General features: G+C 46.7%; 1 protein-coding gene across 2 annotated transcripts in view; it reads left to right on the top strand.

Annotated features, from left to right (window-relative positions):
- Positions 1-14,550, top strand: part of LMAN1L (lectin, mannose binding 1 like) — a 254,756-nt gene that overhangs the window by 164,396 nt on the left and 75,810 nt on the right. Inside the window, exons 8-9 of one of the 2 annotated variants that reach the window (XM_069222136.1) lie at positions 204-330; positions 3,131-3,321. In XM_069222136.1, the coding sequence (XP_069078237.1) occupies positions 204-330; positions 3,131-3,321 (318 nt within the window). The remainder of the gene's footprint in view (positions 1-203; positions 331-3,130; positions 3,322-14,550) is intronic. The other variant, XM_069222137.1, reaches the window with a different exon arrangement.

The following is a 14,550-nucleotide window of genomic DNA, read 5'->3' on the forward strand; positions in this document are numbered from 1 at the left end:
CTTGGTTCCATGTTATACTTGTGGAGGGGTTGACGTGGTCAAAGCCTGTTTCCAAAGAAATGTCCCGCCCCTCTTGATATCTTATCAGGGTCTCAGTTGTAGTTTGCCAGGCTGTTCTACAGTTCCTATGTTGGCAGCGTGCCAACCTATGAAGTTCAGCATTGATGATATGGTGATCACTTGATGCTCACCCTTCTCCTCAGGCGGCAGATGGCCAGATCTCAAAATCTGAGATGGACAAGTTCCAGAAGGACTTTGAACACTTTGAGAAAGAGCTGGAGAAGCAGAAGGAGGACTTCCAGAAGCAGCATCCAGAAGAAAGACCCCCTGGTAAGTCAAAAGTTTAAAACAGTGGGTCCATCCTACTCCTCTCTCTGACTTGAGTACTTTATGAAGAGTGCTAACGAACACCTGGATCTTGTTTCAAGGAGCTGTACAACTTTCTACAGAAAACGATTTCACCGTAACAGGAGCTGGTCCAGCATGTGTTACTTGACATGGAACAGAATGTGATGGGAAAGTGTATGGGAACATTTATTTTAAACAGTGCTGTGGGAGTATATGGAAAATACACTGTACAGTTATTTCTTATGTATTTATGCTAATTTGTTTAAAATCTGAGGCACCATTGTCACAGGTTGTGTCAGGTTTTGGGCCAAATCCTACACAAGGGTGAGGACATATGTAGCTAATGAATGCTGTTAGAAATGTGGCCCTAGAAGGCAATGGATCCCAACTGTGTCAATACAGTTTTTCATATCTGGTGTGAAGAAATCTGTATTCGAGACGCGCTCACACAGGGGACCTTTTTTAACACTAAACTGTTATGGGAAGGAAGGAGAGAAGTCCAAGACTGAACAGGGAGTGCTGTGGGCTAGAAGCATAGAACTCAACAATGCACACAGTCACATTCAATAGATCAACGTATAGCTGAGGTTTTTACTCTACAAAGGAAAAGTACATTAATGCACACACAAATAAATAAATAAATACAATGCAGAAAATGACAAATATCTACAAGATTTCAAGTGGAATTACAAATTGGAGCCCGTACTAAAGGGTCCTCATAGACTAACCAGGGTGCAAATCATGTCCTGTAAAGAAATGTGGCAGCACAACCCGTAAGTCTAGGTGTTTCCCATCAGGTACCATGTGATAATTTGTGTACCAGCAGATCCTAAAAGGTTAATAATACCATAACACCAGTTTGCATCTGGAGACTGTATTAATTTGACCAGACTTCACAACTCACTATTTATGCATATAAACTATTGACAGGTGTTCTGTCCCTCTGGAAAGGATAAGAACCCTCGACCCAGGCTTAATTCTGATGAAGTGAGCTCCAGCTTGTGATCACTAAAGAAAGAGAACTTCGTCTACCTCTTCTTTGAAGCTATTGTGGTTGCTGCGTCTACTCTATTTGCGTTATTCCTGTTTTTTCTTTCTTTCGGCCCAGAAAATCCCTTGAACTTGCTGTTACCCGAGCGTACCCCGCCCATTTGCACTCTGACCCCACAGGTGCCCTGCGAAGTGCAGCACCTATTACCCAGCTCCCCTGTAGCCCGACACGCAGTGCTCGGCAGGGAAGGCAATTGTGCCGGTTGTCCCAGCACTAGGCTTCTCCTTGGGCAGCCACTGGATGTCAGGCAGTGAGTGAGCCCTGGTGGGACGTCTACCCGACTTCCCCACAGACCTGTCCCAGTTCGCCCCTCGCACTTTAGTCCTCCAGACCAGTTGGGGGCACGAGGGTCACACCCAGTGCTTAATTTGTGCTTGTGGTTTCCGGTGCTGAGGGCCGGCGACTAGTTTTCTGTCTCAAGCATTTGCTGCGAGCATAAGACACGTGGGAAAGACGGAGGAAGAGAAAAACGAAAAAGCGTCAGGAAGGGGAAAAGCAGGAAGCTACAAGAGTGAGCTGAAGGGGCAGGGAGTGGCTATAAATGGACTGAAGAGGCCCGAGGTGGCTTCAGGATTACGCTGCCTCAGTATTATGTGCTCACGCTTTTAATTGCAGCAGCCGCGTGTTTAGGAGGAGAGCTTTGAGCACCGGCACCTTTTTATTTACAAATTAAGCACTGGTTACACACCCAATGCTCAAAACGCTATAGACTGGTCAAGAAGACAATGCTTTCTAGGGTTTAATCTCCAAGGGGGGCAATTACGTTTGGAATTGTGGTTGTTCAATCCCTACCCCTCCGGAAACCATCGGGAAAGACAGTAACGCGGTGCACGAGTAGTTAAGAAAACGGCGGCCGTCACAGTAAAACGACGCCTTCGGTGTTAATTACTAGTCAAATAAGGGCGAAATATAACAGGAATATTGTTTCAAAACGCAAACATATTTTTATTTGCGTGAAGGTACTCCACTACAGTTGAGAGTAACCCTTTAGCCCCCAAAATTTGGTTTCACTCTGAAGAAAATACTTATGTTTCAGAGGTTTACATGAACGTTAGGGTAATGTTTATTTTGGAACTTTCTGAAGTTTGATGTCTTAAACAACTGCGCAAAAAAGCTTTGAATAATATATTGGTTGCTGCTTTTTTTGGGCTGGCCACGGATATGATGATGCAGCTTTAAGAAGCTAAAAGGTAAGGGTAGAATCTTGTTTTTGACCTCATATTGTGATTTGTGCTTTTCATTTCTAACTAATCTAAGGTATGAACAATATGCTCATGACACATTTCTCACTCTATGGCACTTGTGGCAAATAATTTGTACATTTTGACATCTCATAGACGGGAGATGTGGTGTAGAATTCTGCTATGGAATTGAGAGGGTCTAATCTTCACGTCTCCATTTGATGAAAATCTGTGTGGCTTAGAAAACCATTTTATTTTCCACCGGGACATCAGATTGCTTTATCGCTCTAAAATGGAAGGATCAGAAACAGGATTTTAAAATGAGTGCCTGTGCTAGGCTTTCTTTATATCTTTATAGTCAAAGAAGCAAACACAGAAATCCTGCATCCTCTCCCTAGTGATAATACACTCAGGCTTTTGTGAACGGTCATACAAATGGAGGAGCGATGGATTTGACAGGCAATTGTTACCTGCCACCTCTGCCAGGGAGGGATCGCCAGCAGTCAGTGATGGTTGTTTGTGATTGTTTGCATCTGACTTCTGTTTACAGTGGAGGACCTGTTTGAGTCTGACAGCCAGCGGGAGCTGGAAATGGTACTGGATGGGCAGAATCGTGTTCTGCGGGAGTTAGGCCACCTATCTGAGCGACTGATGATGGTATCAGAGGAACAGAAGAGACACTGGGATTTACTGCAGCGGAACTTGGCTAATGAGACAACCACTACTGTGACAGGAGGGCAGGTAAGCAGCCTGTAGGTAAATGCTACCACCTGTGGCGAGAGGTGGGTCAGGAAACCTGGGGTGAATCTTGGGGGTATAGGCTGGTAAGCTTCAGCAACTGTCTAGGATGAGGAAAGGGGGCTGAGGGAGTACCAAATATGAACTGAAGTTAACGTTGGCAAGTCCCAAACATGGTGGGCGAAGTGTAGTAAAGTTGTAAGAGCCCTAAGGGTAGTGACAACTGAGCTTTTGAATGATCACTTTGATGGAAGGGCAGCAAACATGACGTCATTTCCCAACTCTGGGAACTGATGTGCTGGGGTGAGCCCCTAGAATGGGATTGGTATTCTGGGGTTAATTACCCGTAGCAAGTGTCCAGGACAGAATAAGAGAAGAAGTGGTGAGCTGGCATGAGGATGGAGTATGGAGGGACCACTCAACTTGAGTGAGACCCTAACATATGGTCAGCTAAAGTGTGGCGAACCTTCATTACAGGAGCCGGTGAGCTAGGGTGAGCATTTACATAGAGGCGTTTGGAAGGCTTGAAGCAAGTCTTGAGTTTCCAGGCAGGGGGAGGTGATACTGTGGTGATTTTAATAGGTGCATAGGTTCTATAAGCGCACACTCCTCCCTGTCTACCACAGAAATAAATATTCTTGACGTCTAAATATTCACTGAATCTAAATCCTGGAATAATATCTCTTTCATTCCTCTCTCCTTCAAAACGTCCTCCTTTCACTTCATGCACTTACTTATGGGAAGGTACTCTGGGAAGGTTTTCTGGTATTTTTTCTTTGAAGTGGAAAAATGCCCCAGGTGTATAGAGGCAGGATAGCTGCTCAACTAAGAGTACAGAGGCTTCTATGCACAATTACTTGTTCTTTATGCTTCCCTCACTCTTCACTCTTTTTCCTTCTTGTACTTTGTGTGCGTTCTCAGCACTTGCCCTATTCTCCTGCCTACCACCTAGAAACTTTCCTGCTCTCAAATCTCCTAGCACAAACTACAATTGCCTCCTAACATTGCCCACCTTTAATAAGAGCCAGAATCTTCTCTACTTAGCGATGTGCACTAGTTAGAAAGCACTCCGCAGGACCGTACTGAAACAGTACGAAGGCCTATCACCTTTGTAATATCTTGTACTTGTACTGGAGGTGGTCTGAAAAAGCACATCCCTCCCTCTGTGGCTAGGAGAGACGTTGGGGCAACAAAGTACATTTTAGCAAGACCTAAGTACAGGGGATCCAGAGGAACTTGGGATTTCTTCAGGACTCTACATTGATGATGGGCAAAGCCCTGAGGAAATAAGCCTTCCAAACTCTGTCCTTTGAAGCTACACCTCTATCTTTCATCGACATCCACAATCCTCCCCACCCCGACTACCAAGAATATCTTACATATTTCCATGGCTGTTGCAGAATCAAGTATATGATTCACATTTGAGAGCCTTTTAACAATATTCTTAAGTATCCATCCTATAGTTAAAGTTTACTACAGTGTTCTTTTTCTCAAGCATCTCTGTGCTCCATGTCATTCTCACCTCATAGTCACAGCTGCCCTCTGGCCTGATCCTGGCTCATCCTGTGACTCACATTTCCTACCACTTGTGGTCCCCAGTACTGTTCTTCTTTCTATCAGTTACATTTCTGTGTATTCCTTCTCCTACCACTCACCCTGCTGTTATGGGGCTCAGGTGGGATCACCCAGGTAAGGTGAATATCAGACTAAACAACATGATGAGAGAGATGGCAAACAGATTCAGAGAAACAGATAAAGGCATATACTAGGAACTAGTGGATGCCAGACTGGCTAAGTACACAGAGGAATAGAAAAGAAAAAGCAATACAACCATGATGTGTACAAGGAGGGTAAGAACCCAATAACTTGACAAATACAATGGTTCACTGCCAGGGGCGTAGGCAGGTAAGACTCAGAAATGCCCAGAGAAATGGAGAAACTCACTGTCTCTTGTATTGTTCAGATTATCGCTACATAATCATCCTGTAAGCCCCTACAAAGGGAGCAGTAGACCTTATGCGGGCCTGTTCTATGGGGCACAAGCAAGGATTCCACATAAAAAGCATGAGTCAAGTCTCTATGTGTCCAGTAGGAAAGGCAGCAAACATTGCTGAGAAAGTAGCAATAGTCAGTCTGTTCACATAAGGCATGCAGTTAAACTCAAATGAGGACCAAACTAAAATGTATCAAAACACTAAGGCCCTCATTATGACTTTGGAGGTCTTCCATGACGACCGCCAAAGCTGCGGGTGCCAGGAGACAGCCAGTGCTTGTGGTCTCCCGCCCACCATATTGCGGGTACTGCCGGATTTCTGCCACACTTTGGGTAGAAATACGGCAGCAGTCATGCTGGTGGGCGGAGGTGCTCTGGAAGTTTTATCACCTGTCCCGTTTCTGGATGGGTGTTTGGGTGCGTGTGAGTGAATGTGTGTATGAATGTTGTTGCAACTGTGTGTTTGTATGCATGTGAGTGGATGCATGTATGTAAGTGTAGGGGAATGGGTTATGCGTGGTGCGTGTGGGTGTCTGTGTGCATGTATTGGAAGAGGTGTTAGTGCTTGCTGGGAAGAGGGTGTGGGGGGTCTAGTGCTTGCTGGGAATGGGGGGTGAAGGGTTGGCAGGTCTAGTCTGGCTGGGGGGAGGTGGCCTTTCCGCCATGATTTTTGTGGCAGTGTTACTGCGCGGAAACCAAAGAGGAAAGCTGGCTCCTAATAACACCGGCGGTCTTCTGTGGACCACCGTTTTGGAGATGATTCCGACCGGCATGGCGGTATGAGTGGAGATGTGGCCAACCCGCCACACTCATAATATGGCGTTTTTTACCGCCAGCCTGCTGGTGGTGGAACCAACACATTTCTCCTGGCTATCAAAAGACTGCAAGGGTCATAATGACCCCCTAAGAGTTCCAGAGGTTCACAAGTAAATCATCAGAGAGAAGGTTGATTTAAGTACACAAACATAGACAGCAGGAGATAAGGCAGACGAAACAGGAACACAAGTGTGAGACTATCCAAACCACAGGAAAAAGCAGTTTGTGGTGCATCTTCTGATGGGGTACAATGATACTCTGGGGGAGGGGATTGAGATTAGAGTTTGGGATGCATATGATAAACAGTGAATTCAAACGAGGTCAATGTTTTTCTGTTGCTGAATGTTTCTTAATTAAAACTTTCATTTTGTTGTGGGTTTCACTCTTTTACGGAACTCGCCCGGTTTACCATCAGTTAGTTTAATTAGTGAAGAAAAGGCTCTGCTAATTGAACAAAATGTTTTAGCAAGGAGGTGCAGTGTTTAGATAACAAATGAAATTGTGGCTCGTGGAATTCTTTAGCTAACAAATTAAATAGTGGCTCGTGAAATGCTTCAGGTAGTGATTGGACCTGAACAGGGAGACACTAAGGTAGGTAGAGACTCCCACCCAGAAGGCACTCAATCAATCAGGGTTCTTGTAGAGTGTGGCTAATCACCCGTTACGGTCTCAAGGCACTGGCGGAGGGGTATCTGCAGTTCAGTCGATGAGCTGAATTGCCGGTTCAGTCAAAGAGCCAGGTCTTGAGGTCCTTCCTGAATTAAGGCAGTGAGGGAGATTGCCTAAGATGAAGAGGAAGAGAGTTCCAGGTCTTCGCAGCGAGGTATGAGAAGGATCTTCCTCTGGCTGTGCTCTTGCGTATCCATAGGATGGTGGCCAGGGCCATGTGGATGGGTCGGAGTTGTCTGGTGGGGGTGTAGAAGGCGAGGAGGTGGTTGAGGTCCGATGTTGTGGAGGGCCTTGTATGCCCGTGTGAGGAGCTTGAAGGTGATTCTCTTGTTGATTGGAAGCCAGTGGAGGTCTCTCAAGTGCCCAGAGATGCGGCAGCAGTGAGGGGTGTTCAGGATAAGTCTAGTGGCAGCATGCTGGATTCTTTGCAGCTTTTTTGGGAGCTTCTGATTGGCACCAGCATAGAGCTCTTTGCCGTAGTCAGGCTTGCTGCTGACAAGTGCCTGTAGGACCTTTTTTCTGGATTCAATGGGCATCCACTTGAAGATCTTTTCGAGCAGGCAAAGCGTGTGGGAGCAGGAGAATGAGATGGTGTTGATTTGGTCTTTCATTGAGAGTTAGGAGTCGAGGATGATGCTGAGGTTGCGTGGTGGTCGGTGTGGGGGCTCTACTAGGAGTCATCCCAGGTGGGGACTTCTGTTTTTTCAGAGTTGCGCTTGAGGCAGCCGTTCTTCTTTTGCAAAGCTGTCGTAGATGTCTAAGATCTTGTGGTGGAAGAAGATAGTGAAGTTGTTGCAGAGGGCCTAGGAGTGGGGTGTGTCCGTGGTATCCATGCTGAGTTTGGTGAACTCTTTGATCACAGTGAAGAGTTCTTTGCTGTTGTGTGCATTGGGGTTGATTAGTTCCTGTATGGTAGTTTTCTAAGTGGCTCTAATGAGGTGGTGGTGTGCAGCGACGGTGGTTTTGAAGGCTGCGTGGTCTGCCAGGGTCTTGCTGCTCCTCCATCTTCTCTCGAGTCGTCTGCAGGTGTATCAGGACTCTTGGGGGGTGGGGGAGAACCAGCTGGCTATCTCAGTGGTCTGTTTGTTAGAGGGTTTCCTGAGGGGAGCCAGAGCATTGCTGCAATCGGAGATCCATAGGCAGAGGTTGCGTGCACATGTGTTGGGATCCACAGAGGTCGGCGGTGGTGTGTTGCGGAGGGCAGTGGCGAGTTGATCTCCCGAGACTTTGTTCTAGCTTCTGCATGGGTAGCAGTGGGCTCGGTGGCGTTGGGTGGGCCTGGTGAAGGAAAAGTGCATGCAGCAGTGGTCAGACCATTGGAGTTCGGACGTGTGGCTGATGGAGATGTTGCTGCAGGCGGAAAAGATGGAGTCGAGTGTGTGTCCTGCTGAGTGCATTGGGAAGGTGACCAGTTGTTTCAGTCCGATGGTGGTGAGATTCTCCAATAGAGATGAGGTGTTTGGGTTGCTGAGGTTGTCCAGGTGGAAATTGGGGTCACCAAGGGGGGTGCAGTCTGTTGAGGCGAGGGCATGGTGTGTGATGAAGTCGACTATGGATTAGCTGAAAGGCGAATGGAGTCTGGGGGCCTGTAGAGGAGGGTACCACATGGAGGTGCTCCATGTCAGGTGAGTGGTCATCGGTGCTGGTTGTGAGGCAGAGGATGTTCTTGTGTATGATGTGATGCCTCCTCCTGGTCGATTGGTGCGGTCCTTGTGGATGATCTAGTAACCGTCAGGGATGGCGGTGGATATGTTCAGTGCACAGGTGGGGTTCACCCAGGTTTTAATGGGGAATGCGACGTCGGGGAGGTGGAGTCGAGCAGTTCCCAGATCTCCACAGCGTGTTTCTTGACAGAGCGTGTGTTGAGTAGGATGCAGCTGAGGTTGTCGTATCTGATTTTAGGGAACCGTGTGGTTGGTGGGGCCGGTGTGTGGCGGCAGGACAAGGCACAGTTGCAGCAGGTGAACTGTTCTTGGGTGTCGTTTGGTGATGCGTGGTGACAGGTGGTGATTAGTCCGGTGTTGAGGGTGTGAAGGAAGCTGGCGTCGTATCGGTGAGGGGCGTGGGGACCAGGGTCTCTGGTGCTGGACGCAGTCCAGGTGTGGACGGGCTTGCATCTGGCGCACCATCGGCACGCCCACTGCATACATCCTCACCCTGGCCGCCATTAACTACTGGTAGGGAGGTCTGGACAGCTGGGAGGTGGGAAGCAGCACTGGGAGGGGGTGGGACTGCAGGGGCAGGCAGTGGCAAGGACGCGGGCAGTGAATGGGCACAGAAAATGGCGCACAAAGGACAAAGGGCAGAGAAGAAGAAATACAATAGAATAAGATAAATACAGGCAAAATAACAGAGGGACAGACAGTAATCATCACTGGAATACCAGGGATGAGGCCCAGGTCGGAGCCTGCAGGTGGAGGAGGGCCTCAAACCCTAGGACAGGCGTGCAGAACGGCACACAGCTACCAGGTGGAGCTGCGCGGTGGGGGAGCAATACACGACATCACTGACACTAACATACTAAGAGATGCAGTCACTGAGGGGTATAGACAGACATGGACACTAGGAGACACCAGGACTAGGCCGCTATGACTTAGTATCACATGTATTGGAGTAGCTGGCTCCATCTTGCGTGTACAAATAAATCCTCCAGAAGTCCAAGATCCCACATTGCCATAGTAGTTGCAGGAGCAAGCTAAACAAAACATAATGTCTGGGTTTCCTAGTCAATGAAATGAACTAGCCAGTGAGTAAAATATTTTCGATTATGAGTGAAATGCATCAGCTGGGGAAATTAAAATTCACCAGTGAACTGTGTCAGTTAGTAAGTGAAATGTTTCAAATAGTGAGGGAAAAGTCAAAATAGATTCCCACCTTGTGGCTTTATACAGTGGTTTACATCCTGTAACATGTATTCCTGGCTCTGAACCTCTACGTCAGCCTGAATTAAGTCTACACTCAGTGAGCTTGCTTCCTGTGACATCTACAAATACTGTAATCAGTCTCAATCAGTGCTATGTGGCCTAAGCTAGAGGGGTCTTGACCTAATTAGATGTCTGCTGAAGTATATTCTGGTCCTGCATGCAGCATGACCCAGTAAATATAACATTTGTACATCCTCCCAAGCACATAGACATCTTCTGGGATTGTGCTGCACAAATTCCCAAATAAGTTATAAAATATCATTTAACAAATCCAATCATTTGCCCATCATCCAACTCTTAACACTTCCTTCTTTTTCTCAATTATTTGTCACTAATGTCTCGCCGATCTTCCACGTCATTGTAGACTTTGTCCTCTCATATGACTCAAGGCTTTCCCTCAACAATCACCTGATCTTTCTGTCTACTCAGCTCTCTTGCTGAACTTCCTACGTCCCTTCCTAAGCTTTGTGTCACTTTTTCTTCACCTTTACTGCATGCAGTGCATAATTTGTGCTTGTTGTTTCCAGTGTGGGGTACCGCCACTTATTTTGGAGGGCCGGCTCTTATTTTTCTAACTCAAGCATTTACTGCGAGCAAAAGACACATATGGGAAAGATGGAGGAATAGAAAAACGAAAAACTTCACAAAGGGAGAAAGCAGAAAGCTGCAAGAGTAAACTGAAGGGACAGGGAGTGGCTGTAAATGGATTGAAGAGGCCCAAGAGGCCTTCAGGATTATGCTGCCTTAGTATTCTGTGTTCGCACATTTCATTGGGGAAGAAGGACGCTGCACAGCACCTTATTGTGTGTAAAAGGTCGCTTTATTGGAAACAGGTGCACTTACAAACCATAAGAAAACCCTTGGCCTAAACGCCTCACAAAACTAAAACCTCACTATACATCGAGTTATCCTATCATCCCTCCCTTTCCCTTACCACATGGCCTCTTATTACCCCTTACATTGTAATGATTCCTTGCAGAAACCGATTGTCATGTTAATAGTCTCCTGTTGCTTCCTACCCCTTGAACGTACAAATCCCGAAAAAACCCTTAATGCCCACCTATTCCTGTCTGAGTTGTCCTGCTGCCATCCAGTCCATTCCCACATGACAATGTCTTGTTGGCTCTGCCGTCCCTCCCTGTTCTCATAGTCCTGTGCACTGTCTCAGTTCCCGCTTGCACCTGTTCCATGCGACAACATGTACAAGAATCATCCCCTTGTGCACCTCTTTCCATGAAACAGCTGCAAAAAGTACCCCTTACTAGGCCCCGCCAACCTGAAAAAACCCTCCCCTATGAAACGTGTGACAACTAGGGGGAGGGAGGGCAAAGCTACGCTCCGTACTAACCTGGTGCTTACCTAAAATGGTGACCGGAACTTAAAATAGTCCCTTTAAATATTTCCCTCCATAGCCCAAAGAGCGCCCAAACGGCGCCCGTGGGCTAAACCACTTCCCCAAACACCTGGGGGGGGGGCCTCGAGGCTCGGCAATCCCCCCGGGACCTCCTTGCAGCAGCCGCATGTTTAATAGGAGGGTTTTAGACACCAGAACGTTTTTATTTACAAATTAAGCACTGACTGCATGTTCTCCTCTCTCAAATCCCTCCCCCTCTAATCCGCAACATTGTCTCAAATGCCAATCTTCTTTGGTTTAGTTGTGCTCTCAGTTCTGACTGCAAAACCTCAGTATTGGGGATTCCTCGACTCTGTCACTCTTCATTTGTTCCTTCTTTGACTGCCTTCTTCTCTCACTGAGCCTTGTGTTCATTAAGTCAACATTGTCTCTCCAACAACTGAAGTCTGTTCCTACACTCTCCCCTCTCTATCTCATTATCACTTTTCCCAGATTACGCTCTTGTTTTTGTCCAACTGCCTGATTTGTCTGTTCCCCAGAAGTCTCAGGACTCATCCCTGTTTCCCAAGTTCCCTGTCTTATTGATCTATTTCGGCTCAGACACGGAACCTTATAAAAATGCACCGGGAGAGCACGGACAAACCATTTCATATTCAGGAAGGCTACAGCTTTGCATTGGCTAGGAGAAACTTGAAAAAAGGGATGTTTTGAGAATTGGACTTTGTGGAGAGGATTGCATCTATTACCTGGTATTTTATAACTTATTTGTAGAATTTGTGAAGCGCAATCAATAAGAAATTTTCAAGCAATCACATGACAGACCTCGAAAATCAATAAACAATAGAGGGGACCACTCCAAAGGCATAGGGATTTCAACAAAATAACTGTCATCCACCTGAAGGGTGCCTCACCCCTTCATCACTAATAATCGCCCTCACCCTAGACATTGACATTGGCCAGGGCACCACCCAAAAGCTGATATCAACATTTAAAATTAAGCACCTTAATGCCCTGGTGTATGTTGTGTGCACCACAATTTGCTAAAGAACTTTTAAAGTGGCTGAAAGAATTGCTAGTGATATAGAAAATAATTTCCATAAGTAAATTACATTAAAAGAAACCAGATTTTATTCTTTCCTTCATATACCATAGGTTAATGAAGCACAAATATTTTGGCATTAGTTTTATTGGTGAGATACATTTCGGCATTAGTTTGAGGATGTTCACATTATGTATGTGTGTAGGATCTTTACTTATCAAGATTTTATGGACGAAATACATTTCAGTCTTTGCTTACAGTCGACGGCTTTTCTAGTTTAATATATTTTATTTTTATATGAGCTCTAAATAATTTGTTGGTTCCAAATGTTATTTCTGGAGGATCACAGATGTAATCTTTTCTATTATTAGCTCAAGGAGTCTAGCTTTTGAATACTGTCATGGGTTGTCGTAGGTGGTCCTTTGTCTGTGTTTATTATTGTTGTGGTAGAAGCCCTGAACACAAACCCTGCTCACCCTTGCTGCGCTTGTGCCTTCATCAAGAATTCCTGTGTGCTTTAGTCTGGAGCCCTTGTGATATGTCTCTGTTTTGTATAGCACATTTTATTGCTTTTATGGTTATTAACATACACAATACAAAAAAGGAGATTGTGAAGTGGGGCCACCAAATCAACATCAGGCAATTCCAATCATCTGCACATAACATACACCACAGCAGTGAAGGCAGCCGTCACTGCCACTAACATGAAAAAGTCTGAGCACATCCATTAAAAGTCAGACTTTTCATCCCATACTTCTCAGAGTTGACTGACCTTCTGTGGGACGCCAGTATGCAGTTTTTCGATGACTGCACACGAGTCCATGCCATGGATCTACTCTTGTAGGGATGGGGGCTGCTCTTTCCTCCAATGTCTAGCAAGATCCTTCTTGACCAATATGTACGCTGTAGCAAGGAGTGAGCGAATGGTCCTGGATTCCCCCAATGATTCCATTATTCCCATTAGCATGATTCTAGGCTCTAAAGCAGGACACCAACCATTTGCCCTATGTGTCTATTAACTGATGCCCAGTATGCCTGCACCCCTGGACATGTCCAGATAGTACGGTAAAAGGTTCCCTGGAGGGAGCGACAGCGCTGGCATGCCGGGTTGCTTGCCTGGCCCCGGCACCAGAGACATGGGGAGAAGTAAATTCTATGGAAGTATTTAAATTGTATGACACGTAGTCGCATCTATATCATCAGGTTCCTTGGGCCATCATTGCCTCAACCCAGCCGTCATCATCCAGAGTCCCAACGTCTTCCTCCCACCTGGACCTCGGTGCCCCAGTGGGGTCGGGTGCATTCGTAACCAGGGACTTATAGAGCCAAGATATCTAACCCCCTGCCCAATGTGTCAGTCACCAACTTACATTTGAGTGGGTTAAATTCGGGGAGCATTGGGAGCTTATTGTTATAGCACAGTAAGGCGTGCCTCAGCTGCAAGTAGCAATAAAATTGGGAGGGATCAAGGTATAAGTCGTTAGCCAGCTCCTGGAAGGATCGCGTATGACTATCCCTCCAGACATCCTCCAGGGTGAAGATGCCAATAATGTCACATGAACGAAATCCATCCAGTCAAGCAGTTTCGGCCAACCACGTCCCATGCCACAAGGGGGTAGCTCCCGTAAGTGTACCGTGGCATCACATATGATGAAGCCCCGAGTGCCCGATGAATCCCGAGTGCCAACAACTGAGTGGGACCTGAGTTACCGGAGGAAGAGAGCACGGATGTTCCCAACCATACAGCAGAGAGAGCAGGCCGTGAGACTGCAGATGTGCAATTTCTAGTCTGTGTGCTGGGTCATCTCTGTCTGCCCGGAACCAGTCATCTATGGTGACGGACTGTGAGGCCCAGTAGAACAGGCAAACATCTGCCCAGCCCGGCGTCATATGAGAAGCAAACAATACCCTGGGGTCTTCCTGGCCCAGATAAACGTAGAAATGTGCGATTGTATTACAGTGAAAAATAGTATTACGTATGGGTAATGCTACAGCACATATAGAAAGTGGGGGAGAGCTACCAGAGGGCTCCCAAACCCACAATCAATAGCAGTAGTTTGGACCACTCAGTCATATCCCGCTGTGTCTGCACCACCAAGCGGAAGACATTGATATCCCAGTATCTTGCCTGGGATAGTGCTACTGTTAAGCCTAGGTTACGGAAACTATCACCTGCTATGAAGTTGCTGCAGGCGGTGGCGGGCGCTCCTCTGTGGTATAAATCTGTTCCGGTGTGCCTGTACTGTTGAGCGAATCACCTCTGACAAACGGGTGGCCAGAACCTTGGCCAGAATCTTTGCTTCCAGATTAATAAGAGAAATGGGCTGGTAGGATTGTCGGTCTTCCAGTGGCTTATCAGGTTTCAGGATGACTGTAACAGTTGCAGGAGGGATCCACCAAGGAGATCCCACTCATATAGTGCCATCAGGTGGGGTAT

Source organism: Pleurodeles waltl, chromosome 3_1 (genome assembly GCF_031143425.1).
Source record: "Pleurodeles waltl isolate 20211129_DDA chromosome 3_1, aPleWal1.hap1.20221129, whole genome shotgun sequence".
Classification (NCBI taxonomy): Eukaryota; Metazoa; Chordata; class Amphibia; order Caudata; family Salamandridae; genus Pleurodeles; species Pleurodeles waltl.